This window comes from Lipotes vexillifer, unplaced genomic scaffold (genome assembly GCF_000442215.2).
Source record: "Lipotes vexillifer unplaced genomic scaffold, Lipotes_vexillifer_v1.1 scaffold28, whole genome shotgun sequence".
NCBI classification, from domain to species: domain Eukaryota; kingdom Metazoa; phylum Chordata; class Mammalia; order Artiodactyla; family Lipotidae; genus Lipotes; species Lipotes vexillifer.
In genome coordinates, this window is record NW_006793929.1 from 1,493,017 (window position 1) to 1,515,259 (window position 22,243).

General features: G+C 43.7%; 1 protein-coding gene across 1 annotated transcript in view; it reads right to left on the bottom strand.

Annotated features, from left to right (window-relative positions):
- AFF3 (ALF transcription elongation factor 3) overlaps positions 1-22,243 on the bottom strand; it is a gene marked incomplete at its 5' end in the record, with an annotated part of 199,717 nt that overhangs the window by 77,242 nt on the left and 100,232 nt on the right. The window contains one exon of the mRNA XM_007466896.1: positions 19,547-19,584. Within this exon, the coding sequence (XP_007466958.1) occupies positions 19,547-19,584 (38 nt within the window). The remainder of the gene's footprint in view (positions 1-19,546; positions 19,585-22,243) is intronic.

Here is a 22,243-nt window from a genome sequence, read left to right on the forward strand (position 1 = left end):
GGGGGGGGGGGGCACGTTAACCTTTCAACACCAGCAGGGGAGCTTATCAGGCTCCAAAACACAGCAGAGCCAGCGGGCCAGCCTGCCAATGCTGGCCCAAGGCTGCCCCTGGAGGACGCCAGAGGCCTGAGTCACAGGAGGCAAGTGGTGAAGGGTCGGAGGCGGAGGGGCAGGCCCCGTGCCCAGAGTTAGCAGCAGGATGGGCAGCTCGCTCCAGCTGGCTCAGCATCCCGAAAGCACTCGCTCCAGCTGGCTCAGCATCCTGAGAGCGAACTGGCTTGGGTGGGACTGTCTGGGAGGGAATAAGGGGGATGGAGAGGTGCTGGCCTGAAAGGCTCTTAAAGCAGAGAAAGAAGGCTCCAGGGCTTTGGCCAGTTTTCTCCACTAAAAGGAGATTAAAAACAAAACAAAACAAAAAACAGTTGTGGTGTCACGATTTAAATAAACTTTCATCAAAAGCAGCTAAGTAGTTTGGTTTTGAACAAAACAAAACGAAACAAAAAACACCACTAATCTATTCGTTTTAAAACTACCCACCCCACTACAAATGTTTCTCCAGCTGCCCTCCCTTTACTAAAGGCACAGACACCAGTGAAAGAGCTACAGACAGTGGCCTCAGTGTGTTAAGAAATATACATGGGTATTAAATATGCACCTTTTGTGAATTTTTTCCTGTAAAATATATGATTGGTTGCTCTTGGGTTTATTTTACGTTCAGTTCAATTTCCCAGATCTGAGTCAGTGTGAATGCAAAGTTTAAAAAGGGGGAACGCGGGGGAGACTGCATTATATCTTCATGTGTAATCAGTTTAAATATTTGAATAGAACTGACCACTAATAACCAATCATCAAGACATTCAGTGCAGGACAGCAAATGCTTAATTCAATCTAAGTAGTTATTCAAGAATGTACAGGCATAATTCCACTTCAGATCTATATACAAATATGTTTATATATAAATATGTATATATATATAAATTGTGTGTGTGTATATATTTCTTTTTAAGAAAAGGAAAGATTTACTACTTGCAGCAAGTAAGGAGAACACCAGGGATCTTTTCCAAAGTAGTGTCTCCAGCAATACATATTTTTAAAAAGGAACAGGCAGTATTGAGAAATGTTGAAAACTATGCTCATTACACAGTCTTTTATTTCTCTTAACTTTAACTTGGAGATGTCTCATGTATTGGATACATTAAAAATTTTTGGGGGGGCTTCCCTGGTGGCGCAGTGGTTGGGAGTCCGCCTGCTGATGAAGGGGACACGGGTTTGTGCCCCGGTCCGGGAAGATCCCACATGCCGCGGAGCGGCTGGGCCCAATGAGCCATGGCCGCTGGGCCTGCGCATCTGGAGCCTGTGCTCCACAACGGAAGAGGCCACGACAGTGAGAGGCCCCCGTACCACAAAAAAAAAAAAAAAAAAAAAAAAAAAAATTGTGGGGATGCATTAAACTTAAGTGAACAACAAACATCAGACATACACGGTACCATCGTCCTCGGTCTAGAAGTGATGCAACACAGTGTTCAAAAGGGGTAACACACAGAGACAAAGCCTTCCAGCAAAAAAAACTTCCAGTTCTGTTATTTAAATATTTTACCACTGGCAGCTCTATCAACTTAGTCTGAAGGAACGAGCCCAGAAGAGAGGAACACCGTGTGCACGGTTAACAGGTCCAAGCTAGTAACCTAAGGGGTGGTCCTAACTGTTAGGTCACTCCATCCATGGGGTGTCTTGTTCCTCTGGTCCCTTTCCTGAGGCTGGTTAAACCAGGCGGTGTGGACAGTGAGCTTGGCTCTTCTGCAGCCACAGGTCCCTGGCGACAGGAGGGAGGTGGGCTGGGACCTGGGACCCTTGGCTGCAGTGCTAGCACCTGGACAAACATCTCCTCCAGAACAGAATACAAAGGAACTATAAGGGACTAAAAATAACTGCACGCATGCAGAGGCAGGGCAGTTATGAACAGTAAGATACCAAGAGGCCACAAACCAAGTGCCACTTCTGAGCTGTCGGGAGCAAAAGCAGGGTCCTGCACACTATCCCTGCACATGACATCACCAAGCGGGTGGGCACACCACCTAAGCCCCGCCTCCGGCCCCCACCCACACAGATCCACCCCTACTTTCACCCCACTTAACAGACCAGCTCGTCCCCTCTCCTCGGGGAGCGAGCAAGGGCACCTGTTACTTGTTTTTGCTCCCTTGTGCTGCAGCACGAGTCCCAGTGAAGCCCTGCCTGAATTTCTTGTCTGTCATCTTATCAACTTCTATTGATTAAAGAGTCCAAGGATCTGAGTCAGTAACAAGAGCAAGGGAGGGATGGTGGGTCTAGCCAGCAGAGGATACCAGAGGCACCTCTGCTAGCAGAGAAGGAAGGAAGAAATCCCCAGGCTGGAATCCAGCACCTCAAACCTGGGAGAGAGACGCCGGCTTCCCACTCTAGACATTTGAGAAGGGACCATCCTGAAGGCCTGGGGATATTAGTACATGCAGAGATGTACTCATTTTTTCTTTTTTATTGTGGCAAATACACATACAAAATTTATGATTTTACCCGTTTTTAAGTGGAAAATTCAGTGGCATTAAATATATTCACATGGTTGTGCAGCTGTCACCACTACCATTCCTTAAATTTCTTTTTCTTTTTTAGTGAATGAAAGATTCTTTACATTCAATAGTGCTTTACAATTTTCAAAAGTCTCACACAGATGATTTCACATAATCCCATAATAAACGGTTTATTTTCATTCTTTTTGAAAGAGGTTAAACCCCGCTAAGTATGCCCAGCTCGCATCACACCATCTGCTCCTTTAGGTTCCTGGCAACTGTGGGCTTTGACTAAAAGGGTTAACACTTCCTTTCACCCAGAGGTCCCTCCAGGCTGCATCCTCCTTGTCCAGACCTCAGGCAGCAGGTCCACAAGAACCTGCAGGCATCCCCACCCCACTAAACGATCTTAACAGGTAATTAGTGGCTTCATACAAATTGTTATTCATTTACTCGAAAGACTGTTAACAGTTTCTTCCAGGCTGCTCTGTTCTATTGTGTAAAATACATGTTTGGGACCTTTTAAAATGTGTGTTATTTACCTGATAGAATTCAATGTCTTCTCTAGAGCCATTAAGTTTTGTGGTGGAGATTAGTACTTAAGGGGACTTTTTTTTTTTTTTTAATAAATTAATTTTATTTATTTATTTTTGGCTGCGTTGGGTCTCTAGTTGCAGCGAGTGGGGGCTACTCTTCATTGCGGTGAGCAGGCTTCTCGTTGTGGTGGCTTCCTTGATGTGGAGCACGGGCTCTAGGCACATGGGCTTCAGTAGTTGTGGCTCGCTGGCTCTAGAGCACAGGCTCAGTAGTTGTGGCGCACGGGCTTTGTTACTCCGCGGCATGTGGGATCTTCCCAGACCAGGGCTCGAACCCGTGTCCCCTGCACTGGCTGCATTGGCAGGTGGATTCTCAACCACTGCGCCACCAGGGAAGCCCAGTACTTAAGGGAACTTTTTAAAAGCTGAGTTTTAGATTCGATAGCCTACGTTTGCTTACGATGCTAATGCAGTCAGCTGGGCTAACAGTCATCGAAGGGCGGTCGGGGACACTTAGGTGGCAGTTAAGAAGAAGCAGTAAGGAGAGTGTGTCCACTTCTGTAAATGTCCATGGGTACCGCTGGCCCTGTTACAGAAGAGAGCTCACACAGAGGCTCGGTTGGCGTTCTTCACTCTTTACAGGGCCCCCAAACAGATCTCTACCAGGGATCCCCCATGTTATCTGAGAGTCACTGTTTGCTTTTGAAATAAGGATGATTTACTTTGAAACTAATAAGATGAATCCAATTCTTCAGGGATCACCTGGAAAAGGTGTCTGGAAATGACCCAGGATGACTTTTCCAGGTAAGTGAAGTAAGATGCTGACATAGGAGACACGGGTTGCTGCCTCCTCAGGGGTCGAGGTGAACTTGCCCAGGACCCAGAGACCCACAGTTAGGCTTTGATGGGAGAACAGGCTAGATTAGAACCTATTACAAAGTAGGGATGGAACGAGCAATAGTAAGGGTTAGTTCTTGGGCTTTGTTGGTATTTAGCTTTCTATAATGTCAAGGTAAAAACACGCTCCATACTCTTAGTTATTCATGGTTTCATAAATTAAATCCACTCTGTCATATTTTCCTCTCTTTGTTTTTAAGCTTCCTGGCAGGATTTAAAGAGTACCTCATGGTACCTTGATGAGTAGATTTTCTTAGTGATGTAATAAGAGCAATTACTATCGTATGGATAGATTAACAAAGCACTTTTTCTATTTATCGCCTCATTTAATCTGTCCATAAACCTAACAAGGAGGACATTATCACCATCCTGTTTATGCAACTGTGAGAGTTCAGACTCAGATGGATAAATACTTTGCCCAAAGTAAGTTCCAGCCCAAGCTCAAGGATGCAAAATCCCGTGCTTGCTTCATGACGTCTTGTAAAAAAGAGAAGAGATGAGGGAAAGCTGGGCCAGAGGTTTGGTAGTTTTTCCCCCTCCTTATCATGGCAGCAGAGATGAGTGGCATAATTTGAATTCTTGGTCTTTCATGTTTGAAAGGCACTGAGTAAGTCATTATCGAGCATTCTTTCTTCTTTTTTTTTTTTCAGTTGTAGTATAGGTGATTTATAACGTGTGTTAATTTCTCCTGTACAGCAAAGTGATTCAGTTATACATATACATATACACATGCTTTTTTTTAAAAACATCTTTATTGGAGTATAATTGGTTTACAACGGCGTGTTAGTTTCGGCTGTATAACAAAGTGAATCAGCTATACGTATACATACATCCCCATATCCCCTCCCTCGTGCGTCTCCCTCCCACCCTCCCGATCCCACCCCTCTAGGTGGTCACAAAGCACCGAGCTGATCTCCCTGTGCTATGCGGCTGCTTCCCACTAGCTATCTGTTTTACATTTGGTGGTGTATATACGTCCACGCCACTCTCTCACTTCGTCCCAGCTTACCCTTCCCCCTCCCCGTGTCCTCAAGTCCACTCTCTACGTCTGTGTCTTTATTCCTGTCCTGCCCCTAGGTTCTTCAGAACCTTTTTTTTTTAGATTCCATGTATTTTACACATGCTTTTTTTATACTCTTTTCCATCATGGTTTATAATAGGATATTGAATATATTTCCCTGTGCTATACGGTAGGACCTTGTTTATCCATCCTATATACAATAGCTTACATCTGAGCAGTCATTCCGTATACAGTATTACCTAATACTCACGATGTGGCTCCTGTTCTCCACCCATTGTTGAGAACACACATAAAGTGAGCAGAGGGCGGAAGCAGGTCTATGCCAGCAATTCCACGAGGTAGTGATGGAACAGGACCGTAGGAGTCAGGGTAGTTGGTTAGTTAAGGTTTCTGTGGAAGATGAGGCTTGATCCCACGTTTGAGAGAAGCCGGGCTCCCCTGCCTCCTGCACTGGGGCGGGGGGGTGTGGAGAGCTGGCTCCCAGACCCCTATCCCTCTGGATGCCCACATCCCAGGGGAACGAATGGCCTGCTGCCCCCTGTTGAGCCCCCAGCCTTCCCTTGCTCAGGGTGCTCGTTCTGTCTGCGGAGAAAGCCGTTCTTCCCCTTTCCACTCTTGGGTCCCCTGATGCTCCCCTCCTTTACACGCTACTTGAAATGCCCACTCCCCGCGCCCCTTGCTCTGCTCTGAGAAGTCTTCGGGTCTACCTGCATCCCCCCAGGGACAGTGATCTCTTTATAACTTGATGCGGTGGGAGGATGTTACTGAAGTTGCTAAGAGCAACTAGGATTCACTAGGATTCTAGGGAGGGTGTTTGGAAAATGAAACGAAATAAATGTTCATCTCTTTAAGGCCCTAATATTGAATTCCTCCTTCCTGGCTGAGTGGGTTATCGTGAGGATTAATGATAAGTGATGCATGTGAAATGCTTTGTGGTGTACCTACGCGCCACTGCTGTACTAACAAGGCCCAGGACCACACAAGCACACGTTGACATTTAATACACGCGGTAGATCTGCGCATGTTTCCGCTACCGCCCGTAAACTCCTGGAGAGTGGGATGCATGGGTAAAGCATTTTCGTGTCTACCACAGAGGCTGATGTGACGCCTTACCCATTGTAGCGGGTCCGTACTATAAATATGCATCAAATGAAGGAAGGAAAAAAAGAAACATGAATAATTGGTGGAGATAATATGGGAGAGCATCTTAAATCGTGTCCACAGTGGGAAGCACAGCAATGAGGAGTGGGGAGGGGGACACAGGGAGAAGCCAGGGATCATCTCCGGGCAGGAAACTCCTCTAAGGCATCCTACGGCCATCCTACAGTTCTCTCTGGTTACTGATTTCTAAGAATTTAATTTCACTCTAATTGAATCGCACCGGATGCTTTCAATCTTTTGAAGGGTTTTTTTTTTAAGTCCCTGACCATCAAACTCTGCCTCCTGAGATGGTCTGCTGCAATGGCGGACAGCCATAGTTTCAGAAATTTATTTTCTATTTTAAGCGCAAATTTGCCATTGCTTAACCACAAGACATGGGTTCTGATTCACGCATTCATTTGCTCACTGTTTTCTTTCATTCATCAAATAACTTATTGTGTCTCCTAACTGCCAGGAACTGTGCTAGGTGCTAGGGATAAAAAGATAGCCAGGCAAGAAATGTACAGATCATTATAATTACTAGCAGAAACGAAGTGTTAGTACAGACTAAGCTATTTGTTACAATATAACACGTGGCCTGAGCCACCTGTCTCTGACCCCATCCAAGCCTGTTTCCTTGCTGCGTGATGGGGATGAGAGAATTCTACTCCACACGAGTCAGAGGACCTGGAGTCTAGTCCCAGCTCTGCCACTTGCTACCCTGTGACCTGGGGTGAGTCCATCACCTGTCTCAGGCTCAGTTTTCTTACCTGTAAAATGGGTCCTTTCTACCTCATAGGGTTATTGTGGGATCATAAAATGAGATAGCCAATGAGATAGGGCTTCTAAACTCTAACGCTCTTTAAAAAAGTTTTACCAAAAAGACTTCTTTATCAGAAGCCCCTGAACTGGAGAGACTGGAGACCACTGTGGGTCTCGAAGGTGGGGCTGATACATGTCCTCCTGCTACCTCGTCATCTTCCAAGTCGGAAATTTGAAACTTTCTTAAAAGTCCCCCAAGTCCCCTTTTTGGATGCTTAGAGAAGAGGTCAACCATTACCAGTGCCTAGCAACTGTGACTTTCTTCTTCAGACTTCAGGGACAGTATGTAAAATGTGACCTGGAAAGACACCCTTCGGTGCTGGTGGCCACTCCCAGCATGTTCCCTTGTCTTGGCTGAAACTGGTCCACATGGCGACAAGTCAGGAAGACGAGGCTGAATGCAAAGCCCCCTCCATGCCATCAGATGCCTACCCTGCCCTCCCCGCTGGTCGTGGGACCGTTCATTTCCAGCCCCACTTCCAGACACAGGCCACACTCACATGGAGGTGCCCACTTCATTTTACATGATTCCTCACTTACTTAACTTCATTATATTCTCCCTAATGGGAAGAGGAGATTTGACGGGTGAAGTTTATTTGAGGAAGGGCGAAATTGAGGTGAGCAGATGCACGAGGCTAATAACAAGGCCTTTCTCTTCGCAAAGCCGTGGTCGGGGAGGCCATGAGCAGAGGGACGGCTACTTCCTACCACTGCCCACCGGCACCAGCCCAGTGCCCGCTGTGCACACAGGACGTGTTCAATAAAGCCTCGCGGCACAAATGAATAAATCAACGGCAGTTGTTTGGATTCCAGTAGAAATGGATCTTGGACCTGAGATATTGCCAGATGGGCAGACAGGCTACAATCTGGTGATGCATCTCCAAGGCTGTAAAAATGTAGCCATTTCTGGAGTCATAGGCTGACATTTCAGAAGATGATTATATGTACAATTTAACCACATGGCCATTTGCACCCTCCCAGTGCCATGGCTTCAACAACTGTTTTCACGTTGGCTTTCTTGCTCGTTCCTTTTTTTGTTTTTCTGTTAAAGTCAAGCACAATTTTTTTCCCCCAGCTTCTCCTCTTTCTAGCAGACTGTGATTTATTCATATGAAATTATGCTCCATTTTTATAAAACCCAAGTTACTGAAAATGATGCTGGAGGGTTCACAGAAAATATTAATTCCTGATCTGTGGCTATAAAGCATCCCTGCTCGCTCTGCAGCAGTTCTGTCGCTCTGAGACAGATGCAAGCGGTCCAAGGGGATGATTAACTTCTTAGATCTGGCAATTGCCTAGTGCTCCCCTTGCTCTGGATTTCAAGACTGACCTCCGGCTCTTCTGCAGATGCACAGTTGCTCAGCTTGATAAATCACACGAACCCTTTTTTTGATCACAGTTATCTACTATTTACTACTCGGGCAGGGGAGTTAATGGTTTTCAGAGGCACTTCACACGCTGCACACATATCCTGCCTTCTCCTAACAGCACTTTGCATATTCTCCACATTACTTGTGATGCGGCAGTGTCGATACCAAAGACACACCCTTAGAAATGACCCACAAAGCCCATTTATCCCAATTCTTCTCTGCCTCTCTCTACCCCATCTAGTACAATAATATGTACAAAGAACAGACACTTGAGAGGCACAACATAAGGTGTGAATAAGAAGGAGAATGGGAGAGACCGGTTCAAGATGGCGGAGTAGAAGGACGTGCGCTCATTCCCTCTTGCGAGAGTGATGGAATCACAACTAACTGCTGAACAATCATCGACAGGAAGACACTGGAACTCACCAAAAAAGATACCCCACATCCAAAGACAAAGGAGAAGCCGCAATGAGACGGTAGGAGGGGCGCAATCACAATCAAATCAAATCCCGTAACTGCGGGGTGGGAGAACTGGAGAACACATATACCACAGAAGTCCACCCACTGGAGTGAAGGTTCTGAGCTCCACGTCAGGCTTCCCAACCTGGGGATCCGGCAACGGGAGGAGGAATTCCCAGAGAATCAGACTTTGAAGGCTAGTGGGATTTGACTGCAGGACTTTGACAGGCCTGGGGGAAACAGAGAGTCCACTCTTGGAGGGCACACACAAAGTACTGTACACATCAGGACCCAGGGGGAGGGAGCAGTGACGCCATAGGAGACTGAACCCGACCTACCTGCTAGTGTTGGAGGGTCTCCTGCAGAGGCGGGGGGTGGCTGTGTCTCACCGTGAGGACAAGGACACTGGCAGCAGAAGTTCTGGGCAGTACTCCTTGGTGTGAGCCCTCCCAGAGTCCACCATTAGCCCCACCAAAGAGCCCGGGTGGGCTCCAGGTTCGGGTCGTCTCAGGCCAAACAACCAACAGGGAGGAAACTCAGCCCCACCCATCAGCAGACAAACAGATTAAAGTTTTACAGAGCTCTGCCCACCAGAGCAACACCCAGCTCTACCCACCACCAGTCCCTCCCATCAGGAAACTTGCACAAGCCTCTCAGACAGCCTCATCCACCAGAGGGCAGACAGCAGAAGCAAGAAGAACTACAATCCTGCAGCCTGTGGAACGAAAACCACATTCACAGAAAGACAAACAAAATGAAAAGGCAGAGGGCTATGTACCAGATGAAGGAACAAGATAAAACACCAGAAAAAAACAACTAAATGAAGTGGAGATAGGCAACCTTCCAGAAAAAGAATTCAGAATAATGGTAGTAAAGATGACTCAGGACCTTGGAAAAAGAATGGAGGCAAAGATCAAGAAGATGCAAGAAATGTTTAACAAACACCTAGAAGAATTAAAGAACGAACAAACAGAGATGAACAATACAGTAACTGAAGTGAAAACTACACTAGAAGGAATCAATAGCAGAATAACTGAGGCAGAAGAACGGATAAGTGACCTGGAAGACAGAATGGTGGAATTCACTGCTTGCAGAACAGAATAAAGAAAAAAGCATGATAAGAAATGAAGACAGCCTAAGAGTCCTCTGGGACAACACTAAACGCAACAACATTTGCATTATAGGGGTCCCAGAAGGAGAAGAGAGAGAGAAAGGACCTGAGAAAATATCTGAAGAGATCATAGTTGAAAAATTCCTGAACATGGGAAAGGAAATAGCCACACAAGTCCAGGAAGCACAGAAAGTCCCATACAGGATAAACCCAAGGAGAAACACGCCGAGACACATAGTAATCAAATTGGCAAAAATTAAAGACAAAGAAAAATTATTGAAAGCAGCAAGGGAAAATGACAAATAACGTACAAGGGAACTCCCATAAGGTTAACAGCTGATTTCTCAGCAAAAACTCTAAAGCCAGAAGGGAGTGGCATGATATACTTAAAGTGATGAAAGGGAAGAACCTAAAACCAAGATTACTCTATCGGCTAAGGATCTCATTCAGATTTGACAGACAAATCAAAAGTTCTCTTGTCTTTACAGACAAGCGAAAGCTAAGAGAATTCAGCACCAACAAACCAGCTCTACAACAAATGCTAAAGGAACTTCTCTGAGTGGAAAACACAAGAGAAGAGAAGAAAAGGACCCACAAAAACAAACCCAAAACAATTAAGAAAATGGTAATAGGAACATACATATCGATAATCACCTTAAATGTGAATGCATTAAATGCTCCAACCAAAAGACACAGCTTGCTGAATGGATACGAAAACAGGACCCATGTATATGCTGTCTACAAGAGACCCACTTCAGACCTAGGGACACATGCAGAGTGGAAGTGAGGGGATGGAAAAAGATATTCCATGCAAATGGAAATCAAAAGAAAGCTCTAGTAGCAATACTCACATCAGATAAAATAGACTTTAAAATAAAGAATGTTCCAAGAGACAAGGAAGGACACTACACAATGATCAAGGGATCAATCCAAGAAGAAGATATAACAATGTTAAATATATATGCACCAAACATAGGAGCACCTCAATACATAAGGCAAATGCTAACAGCTATAAAAGACGAAATCGACAGTAACACAATAATAGTAGGGGACTTTAACACCTCACTTACAGCAATGGACAGATCATCCAAACATAAAATTAATAAGGAAACACAAGCTTTAAATGTCACAAGAGACCAGACAGATTTAATTGATATTTATAGGATATTCCATCCAAAAAAAGCAGATTACACTTTCTTCTCAAGTGTGCATGAAACATTCTCCAGGATAGACCACATCCTGGGTAACAAATCAAGCCTCAGTAAATTTAAGAAAATTGAAATCATATCAAGCATCTTTTCTGACCACAACATTAAGAGATTAGAAATAAATTACAGGGAAAAAAACGTAAAAAACACAAACCCATGGAGGCTAAACAATACGTTATTAAATAACCAAGAGATCACTGAAGAAATCAAAGAGGAAATCAAAAAATACCTAGAGACAAATGACAACAAAAACACGACGATCCAATACCTATGGGATGCAGCAAAAGCAGTTGTAAGAGGGAAGTTTATAGCAATACAAGCCTACCTCAAGAAACAACAAACATCTCAAATAAAAAATCTAACCTTACACCTATAGGAACTAGAGAAAGAAGAACAAACAAAACCCAAAGTTAGCAGAAGGACAGAAGTCATAAAGATCAGAGCAGAAATAAATGAAATAGAAACAAAGAAAACAATAGCAAAGATCAATAAAACTAAAACAAAATTGATAAACTTCTAGCTAGACTCATCAAGAAAAAGAGAGAGAGAACCCAAATCAATAAAACTAGAAAAGAAAAAGGAGAAGTTACAACAGACACTGCAGAAATACAAAGCATCATAAGAGACCACTACAAGCAACTGTATGCCAATGAAATGGACAACCTGGACGAAATGGACATTCTTAGAAAGGTATAACCTTCCAGGACTGAACTTGGAAAAAACCAGAAAATATGAACAGACCACTCGCAAGTAATGAAATTGAAACTGTGCTTAAAAATCTTCCAACAAGGGCTTCCCTGGTGGCGCAGTGCTTGAGAGTCCGCCTGCCGATGCAGGAGACGCGGGTTCGTGCCCCGTTTTGGGAGGATCCCACGTGCCGCGGAGCGGCTGGGCCCGTGAGCCATGGCCGCTGAGCCTGCGCGTCCGGAGCCTGTGCTCCGCAAATGGGAGAGGCCACAACAGTGAGAGGCCCGCATAACGCAAAAAAAAAAAAAAAAAAATCTTCCGACAAACAAAAGTCCAGGACCAGATGGCTTCACAGGTGAATTCTATCAAACATTTAGAGAAGAGCTAACACCCATCCTTCTCAAACTCTTCCAAAAAACTGCAGAGGAAGCAACACTCCCAAACTCATTCTATGAGGCCACCATCACCCTGATACCAAAACCAAACAAAGATACTACAAAAAAAGAAAATTACAGACCAATATCACTGATGAATATAGATGCAAAACTCCTCAACAAAATACTAGAAAACAGAAGCCAACAATATATTAAAAGGATCATACACCATGATCAAGTGGGATTTTTCCCCGGGATGCAAGGATTCTTCAATATACGCAAATCAATCAATGTGATACACGATATTAACAAATTGAAGAATAAGAACCATATGATCATCTCAATAGATGCAGAAAAAGCTTTTGACAAAATTCAACACCCATTTATGATAAAAACTCTCCAGAAAGAGGGCATAGAGGGAACCTACCTCAACACAATAAAGCCCATATATGACAAACCCACAGCAAACATCATTCTCAATGGTGAAAAACTGAAAGCATTTCCTCTCAGATCAGGAACAGACAAGGATGTCCACTCTCACCACTACTATTCAACATAGTTTTGGAAGTCCTAGCCATGGCAATCAGAGAAGAAAAAGAAATAAAAGGACTACAAATTGGAAAAGAAGAAGTAAAACTGTCACTGTTTGCAGATGACACGATACTATACATAGAGAATCCTAAAGATGCTACCAGAAAACTACTAGAGCTCATCAATGAATTTGGTAAAGTTGCAGGATACAAAATTAATGCACAGAAATCTCTTGCATTCCTATACACTAATGATGAAAAATCAGAAAGAGAAATTAAGGAAACACTCCCATTTACCACTGCAACAAAAAGAATAAAATACCTAGGAATAAACCTACCTAGGGAGACAAAAGACCTGTATGCAGAAAACTATAAGACATTGATGAAAGAAATTAAAGATGATACAAACAGATGGAGAGATATACCATGTCCTTGGATTGGAAGAATCAATATTGTAAAAATGACTATACTACCCAAAGCAATCTACAGATTCAATGCAATCCCTATCAAATTACCAATGGCATGTTTTACAGAACTAGAACAAATAATCTTAAAATTTGTATGGAGACACAAAAGACCCCGAATAGCCAAAGCAGTCTTGAGGGAAAAAAACGGAGCTGGAGGAATCAGACTCCCTGACTTCAGACTATACTACTACAAAGCAGTAATCAAGACAATATGGTACTGTCACCAAAACAGAAATACAGATCAATGGGACAGGATAGAAAGCCCAGAGATAAACCCACACACCTATGGTCAACTAACCTATGACAAAGGAGGCAGGGATGTACAATGGAGAAAAGACAGCCTCTGCAATAAGTGTTGCTGGGAAAATTGGACAGCTACACGTAAAAGAATGAAATTAGAACACTCCCTAACACCATACACAAAAATAAACTCAAAATGGATTAGAGACCTAAATGTAAGACTGGACACTATAAAACTCTCAGAGGAAAACATAGGAAGAACACTCTAACATAAATCACAGCAAGATCATTTTTGATCCACCTCCTAGAGTAATGGAAATAAAAAGAAAAATAAACAAATGGGGCCTAATGAAACTTAAAAGCTTTTGCAAAGCAAAGGAAACTACAAACAAGACAAAAAGACAATCCTCAGAATGGGAGAAAACATTTGCAAACAAGTCAATAGACAAAGGATTAATCTCCAAAATATATAAACAGCTCATGCAGCTCAATATTAAAAAGTAAAGAACCCAATTAAAAAATGGGCAGAAGACCTAAATAGACATTTCTCCAAAGAAGACATACAGATGGCCAAGAAGCACATGAAAAGCTGCTCAACATCACTAATTATTAGAGAAATGCAAATCAAAACTACAATGAGGTATCTCCTCACACCAGTTAGAATGGGCATCATCAGAAAATCTACAAACAACAAATGCTGGAGAGGGTGTGGAGAAAAGGGAACCCTCTTGCACTGTTGGTGGGAATGTAAACTGATATAGTCAGTATGGAGAACAGCATGGAGGTTCCTTAAAAATCTAAAAATAGAATTATCATATGACCCAGCAATCCCACTACTGGGCATACACCCAGAGAAAACCATAATTCAAAAAGACATATGGGGCTTCCCCGGTGGCGCAGTGGTTGAGAATCTGCCTGCCAATGCAGGGGACACGGGTTCGAGCCCTGGTCTGGGAAGATCCCACATGCCGCGAAGCAACTAGGCCCGTGAGCCACAACTACTGAGCCTGCGCCTCTGGAGCTTGTGAGCAACAAGAGAGGCCACGACAGTGAGAGGCCCACGCACCGCGATGAAGAGTGGCCCGCGCACCGCGATGAGGAGTGGCCCCCACTCGCCGCAACTAGAGAAAGCCCACGCACAGAAACGAAGACCCAACACAACCAAAATAAATACATAAATAAAATGGGGAGACTAGGGTTAAAAAAAAAAATTCCAGGTCCTATAAAAAGACATATGCACCCCAATGTTCACCCAAACACTGTTTACAATAACCACGTCAGGGAATCAACCTAAATGCCCATCGACGAACGAATGGATAAAGAAGATGTGGTACATATATACAATGGAATACTACTCAGCCATAAAAAGGGATGAAATTGGGTCATTTGTAGAGACATGCATGAATCTAGAGACTGTCATACAGAGTGAAGTTAAGTCAGAAAGAGAAAAACAAATATCGTATATTAACACATATATGTGGAACCTAGAAAAACGGTACAGATGAACAGGTTTGCAGGGCAGCAGTTGAAACACAGATGTGGAGAACAAATGTATGGACACCAAGCGGGGGAAGTGGTGGTGGTGGGGGGGTGATGTTGGGATGAATTGGGAGATTGGGATTGACATATATACACTAATATGTATAAAATGGATAACTAATAAGAACCTGCTGTATAAAAAAATGAAATTAAAAAAAATTACACTGGCAATTTAGAATAAATTAATTGATAAGACATCTCAAAAGACAAAAAAGGAATGAATTACTAGTACATATGCTACAACACAGATAAACCTTGAAAACACGCTCAGTGAAAGAGGCCAAACACAACAGAGTGCATTTCGCAGGATTCCATTTCTATGAAATACCCCGAAGAGGCAAATTCACAGAGAGAAAGTGGTTTGGCATTTGCCAGGGGAGAGGGCCATGGGGAGCGAAATGAAACAGGACCCTATGGTCCTTCCCCCACCCCCGTATCCTCCTGTCTTTTATCTGCGTAAAAACTTTAGCCAAAGAATAAGTTTAATCGGAGAAGTGAGAAAACGTAGAAGCAAAGAAAAGCAGTCAAACAGGACAAAATGATAACCGTTTAGTCAGTAAGCAAAGTCAAGGACATTTAGTTCCCTCTCAAGGACTCTGGATAATATTCTGAGCCACATCCTGTGAGCCGGGTTACAGGTACTGAAACCCTCACCAGGTGGAAGAAGTGAACTACATGATGACCAGACTGTAGCCATGACACAAGCTGCCACAATTCCGAGAACTGGCCTCAAGGAAATGGGAACAAACCGACCCAGGAACTGAAGGTTAACTGTACCTAAAACAATCAAGATGGTGCTGGTCAGACCACCAATGACCAATTTCTTGATGACGGTCAGAGCTGACTGTGCTGTTTCTGCGTGTACCACCCTCCCTCCGCCTATGGAAGCTCTTGCCCGCTGGTTGTCGGGGGAGGGGGGGCGAGTCGGCCTTTGGACACGAGTCTGCACCTCCCCCCAGTTGCCGGCATCCAAAATAAAGTAAACTTTACTTTCCACCAAAAAAAAAAAAAAAAAAAAAAAAAAAAGTAATTGATTGGTTTACCTTGCTGAGAATTTTGCCACCTCTTCCTGCCCTGGTGCCTTGCTTTTTCATTATTTGGGGCATTGGCAGTCCTCTGGTAGGCCAGCTGCCTCTCAATGGCATAAAACAGATGGATAAAAAATTCTACAGGCAGCAGTAAAAAAGAACAAAACTCAAGCCACCATCCCACCTTCACACACCCTTCCCATTGCTGCAGGTGGCACGGGTTAGTTGGGCCAAAGCCCACATTTGCCTCGCTGTCGTGATCCTGTTTGGATCTGTGGAGTGTTTGGGCTATTTTGGCTGAACCATCAATAAGCCCATCACTCAGACAAAGTCAAAGAAGGCAAAAGGTTTTCTATGGGAGTGACCACAGATGCTTTTTAAATTTTAGTAATGGCAATATCAGAGTTTTAATTGGTCAAGGTTGTGTATTGACTACTGAGGACTCACTGAACTTTAAACCATTACAATCGCAACTGTCGGACGCTAGGTTTCTGCTAGAATGCCCCTGGAAACCAGGAAGCTGGAGCAATGAAAAGATAGACAAGACTGACCTTCAGAAGATATCTGGATATCCTCTACGCTCTGACACCCCACGGGGATGAGATTTCTACTGCCCTCATAGAGGGAAACGACACCCCTTTTCCCTGTATCTAGTCCCATTAGGCCAGGTCCCCAAGCCTCGAAGGTAGGCTTTCTTACGGGGAAGCAGAGGACAACTGGCTTCCTACAGTGTAAACTCACATCGCCCCTACAATCCTAGTCAAGCGAATCCCATTTCATCACCGAGTTGTACATCTTGAGACAAAATAGCTCTCCTTCTGGATCACACGTCCTGTGTTCACCAGGTACTTAGGCAGTTATAAGGTTAAATGGAAGTGACATGGGCCCAGAGAGGAGCAAACCAGTGGGATGCCTCAGTGTCACATGGTAGCCTGACTCAAGCTAGCATGGGCTTTCTGTCCAACTCCAGAATCGCAGAACTCAGGAAGCAGCTTTGAAGGCCTGAAAAGTGTTCTTTCTTTTTCTCGGAGAGAAACAAAATTGCTGCCTAATCGTTATGGAATTTTATATCAAGAGGTGATAACAGGCTGAAAAAAGAGTTTAGGAAACCAGTAGAGTCTGCGTTAATGAATGTATGATAGATCACCACCAGACTGTAAGTAGCCAGAGATACAGGGGCTAGATCTCTACCTTGGGAAGGGCACAACCTGGAGGGGAATTTCTACTCAATTCCCTTCCCAACCTGAGGTCGTTCTGGGGACAGACAGAAATTTAGGCAAGTCATATGGTGGTTGGACCCAAAGCCACATCCCTCATTTTCTAGAAAAGACTAGTTTATTCAACAGAATAGGTAATGTGATAGAAAATGACATCTGTCATGTGTTAAGTTAGCGTTCTCTAATTTAAGAAACTAGAAAACATGAATCCAATTAATTCAGTAGGTGTTACAAGTCCTTATTTTGAAGAAGGGCTTTTAACTGTATCGCCCGGCAATTACAGAGACTTCTCACTCATGGAAATACTCCAGTGGTCCTGAATTAATGGAAAACATAAACCAGGAAAAGCACAGAGAAGTTTACACAACTGCATCGCTTAAATAGTAGGCAAAGTCAGCCCATTACTTTGAAAGGCGCTGAGTTCCTCCCACTGTGAACAGAAAAACTGTTAAGATTTAGAGGGAAATGCTCAGTTACGTTTGAAGACAGGGAAATTCGTTAGAAGAGCAGTGACAATGGGAACCTCTGTTTTTCTGTTTCCAGGGAATGAACTTTTTTTTCCTCACAGTATCTGCACTAAGTGGTTATCTAAGAACAAGGGCTAAGATACTAACTTACTGGCCAATTAATTATTGGGCTTCAGGAGGGGCTTTTTGAGAGAAGATCAGAAAATGTCAAAGGTAATAGCGTTGCTCATCATGAAAATCTATGCACATTTTCTACCCAGGACAAAGTCCTGTATCTTTTGGGGAGAAGCCTTAGAATATACCGGTCCTAGTTTCTGATGACTTGTCTTTGTACCTACAATCATGTCTTCAATGGGAGTCCATGTTTTTAAAAATGGTTCTTGATTCATTCTACCAAAGTCTATAAAGATATTTTGTGCCTAGATATGTAGCATTATTGAAATGTAATTTATATACCATAAAGCTCACCCATTTAAAGCATGCAATTCCGTTGTTTTTAGTATATTTACTGGGTTGTGAAGTCTTCACCATAATCTAATTTTATACCATTTTTATCACCCCAAAAAGAAACCTCGTCACCACTGGCAGTGGCATAATATTGTCAACTGAGGGCTTTCTCTTGCTTCTCAATGCATTTTGTTGAAGGAATCACTGAAGAATAAAAGTCAAAGGGAAAAAAGAAATATGTAGAGGAAAAGAATTAATGTGTCAGATTTTAAGTGTGTTGTGATCCAGAGTCTCTCTTCTTTCTACCAACGGCCTCAGAAGCAGTACAGTTATCAGCTTTTGCGAAAATCCCAGAAGCAACCCCAGAAGATCACGTGGCAGCCACTCTTAGAGCCCACAGGCTTGTGTGGTTGTCATGGGGAAGGCTTTTCAATTGAAATCAAAACACTTGGGCTCAGTCTGCCACCATTGAGAAAACGCTTTTCACCCATGAGCACAGATAATTCGCCTAAGTGACAGGTTTCACCTTGGAGAAGCACTGAACTGAGCTGGTTTACACAGTCAGTTATTGCTCATTCCACAGAAAAGAACTGGGAAGGAAGGGAGGGGGGTGGTGGTAGCTAGACAATGTTGAGATGCCTGCCAGCCCGCCGAGGGGAACAGCTCCTCCGGCTGTTTCCAGCCCTGTGAGAACCTCACTTGTGGAGAGAAAACTAAGCTTCATGCTTACCTCCTGATGGTTCTTTAAAACACACACACACACAATTTGGCAAATGAGAAATCAAAAACCAACCCAAACCAAGAGATGGTCTGGTCTATTCTAGAAAGTAACTTTATATATCCCCATTCAAATATTTTCAAACAGTCTTATAGGCAAAGGAAGATGTGAAATACAGCTGGAGTATGTTTACTGATTAGCTTTACATATCTCATTCAATAACACAAGTTAGAAAAAACAAGCCAGAGCAAGGAGTCAAAAGTCAGGCATGCACAGCACCATGAATTGGGTTCCGTGCATAAAGTAAAGTTCGAGAGAGAATCTCATCAGAAGACAGATAGCTCTCGGGGAAATGATGTGGAAAAGAAGTCTGAAGACAACACCCCAGAATAAATGAAATACTTATTGTTGAAAAATGAGCTTAGATCTCAACCAATTCCAAAGTTCAGAATTTACTGCACCATTCAGGACTTTCCCTCCAAGTTTCTTGTCTCCTGTTTCACTGTACAACAAGGGATTCTTCATACTTTCTATGAAATACAACAAGGCGATTTTTGCAGTAATAAACTCCACACATGCATGACAAATTGAAGCATGCAAAATGTTTAACATCCCAGTTCACAGATACTTTAGGGACAAAATCCGATTATGAATTATTTGCCACAGTAAATAGGGCTCAATGTTTCATAAAGCAATTTATAGTTCATAAAAATGACAAAATGTACCTGTCAGACAGAGCGTGGAGAGCCGTTCTCTGGGCTGCCTGCTGGAAGAAAGGGCAGAGATGTTTATTTAATATTCTGACTTTAAAATTATGTGCTCAATCAATACTTAAAAAGAAACCCTGTGTCACCCACACTTCTGACAGGTGGCCAAATATGAAACTACTAATAACACAGTAGAGAATCCTCTCGTGTTAGGAAACGAATATTTCTGAAGAGTTAAGGGGAGCCCCCATGGGTCACACTTGCCACCAGGGGGTGAGCTTGAGGAGACTGGACATACTCCACAGGTGAGGTTGGACAGGTCTCAGGAGACATGGTACTGATCAGAGCTATTTCATTTTTTACTTCCGGAATTCCCTTTTACCATTGCTTTATTCTACTTTCCTGTAAGGAAAAGATCTGTTTTGGTTCCTTTGCAGCTTCTTTTCCTATGAAGGTATAATTTTGGACCTGGTTTTCAGATTTACGGATAAAAGCATCACAATTGGATACTGGAACACTGACTGGCTACGTGATGATATTAGGAGATTGCTGCTATGTTTTAGACACAGTAGCGTAACTGTGGCAATGTTTTTATAAAGACTCTTTTAGAGATTCATATTGAAATATTTATGAATACAATTACACGATGCTGGGATTATAAAATAATACAATTGGAGGGAAGAGAGAGTAGGTAAATGAAATCAGATGGTCTTGGGTTGATAACTGTTGAAGCTAGGTGACAAGAACACTGGGGGAATAGTATAGTATTCTGGGAATTTTTGTGTGTTTGAAATTTTCCATAATATAAAAATTAAAAGAAAAAGGAAACAAGAAGGCCTCCATTGCTCCCTCAGATTCTCCCAGTTTTGCACTCACTTTCCTTTCATCTGTCCTATTTTTTTGCCTGTTTGCCTTACGCCGCCAAGCACTCTGAGTCTACGGAAGGCAGAAAAAGACTTCTCTGACTGCGAAGTCATAACTGGGAGGGGTTCAAAGCATGGCCTCGAAGACCAAGGCTTCCTCAGGATGCATGTAGGAAATAAGGGGCACTCAGAGTCAGTCTTCTCCTTGGACATGACATATGTCAAATTTACTGTTTACCAGGGATACCAATGTTTCCCACGCTATTCCTCATTACAGGTGGGTGGCAGACAAAATAGAATCTTCAGATTAGAAAAAACGACACATCAGAACCATTATCTCTATTACAGAAAAGAAATATACCCTTGGCGATGGTTGCATATCCTTGGATCACGCAGTCAGACCAACACTTACTGAATTCCTACTACATGAAGATGATTGCTCTGGGGTCTCAGAGGGAAAAAAGCCAAAGCAGAAGTGGTCATATTGTCCTGGACAAGCTGAGTCCCCAGGTAGGGAGTCAGAACAGAGGTCCAGGGATGACTGGAAGACATTTATGAAGTAACGTGCAAATAAAAAGATGAAGGTAGGATAGAGCTAGGAAGGGGCAGACGTGAGTGGTGACTAATGGCTGGTGGATCTACAGCTCCTCAAACAGGGTGTGGAGCTGTTAGCAGGTGCTCTGGGAATATGTGCAGGGTGAACATAAACGAATGAATCATTTAGGGGATCCTTCCCACTGAAATGTGGTCAGGCGAGAAGAGGCACTGGTGGTCCTGGACTAGATGGTGGAGGAAGGGCCTGTCCAAGCCCCTGGCAGTGGTTCTCACCTGGGCTACCCTCCCCCCAACCCCCGGAGCATGTGGAATTGAGTCGGGGTGCTTCTGCATGTCACACTCATGAGGGGATCACTACGGGCATTTAGTGCCTGGCCCCAGGGATGCTAACACTTTTCAAACGTCAGGAGGGTCCCCTTGTACAATCAGGAACTGTCCCCTTCAAATAACAAGGGTGTCTCTGTGGAGTTGCTGCAGCAAAGTAGCAACGAAAGGCAGATCTGAAAGAAAGAACCCAGGGAACATGAGCTCCTGGGCCTGGCACCAGGATTGGAAAATAGATTAGTATGAGAAACTTAGATAATTCCACAAGGGACGCAGCCACAGTGAGCTGGGAAAAAGCATAAAATCTGTTGAACAGGGAATTGAGAGTCTTACGTTCTGGGACAGGTTCTGCCTTTCATTTATATTATGGACCTGGAGTCTGGTCCTCGACCCAGGTCTCAGTTTCCAAACTACCCTTTCCTTCCCCAAATGGAGGCTGAGGGAGCCAGTCAAGGTCCAGGCTACTGTGGACGATCCAAGGGGCAGGGGTCCCCTCCTTCTTTCCTGGATTCCAGGGAATGACAGCCCAAGTGACCTGGCATTCTAGTGTCACAATATTCATTCAAGATAGAAAAGAAGAATAACTACAGAGCTTTCTCTTTGCGGGGACACCTGAGGGAGTCGAATGTGGCAGGGGGAAGAGGTGAGAAGCCAAGGAAGGCCCGGACAGCACTCCCTGCCCTCTCCTCTCTCTCCTTTGTCTGTGCTCTCCTGAGAGCCACCCCAGGAGCATGTTCACGAAAAGCACCCAGCAGGTGACAGGCAGCTGTCATTGTTCCCAGGTTCATCTCCTAAAGGGTTCTCCCCTCACTCAGCAAGATGGCTTTCCACTTTCGGCAGTTATCCTTGAAAAGAACTTCACTCTCTAGCAAATATACAATATGTTTGGCTAAAATATACAAAAAGTATTTGGAACTCCCCAAAGGAAAGATGGCATGTATTATCAGCACAGTCTCTTATCATCTCAGCAGGA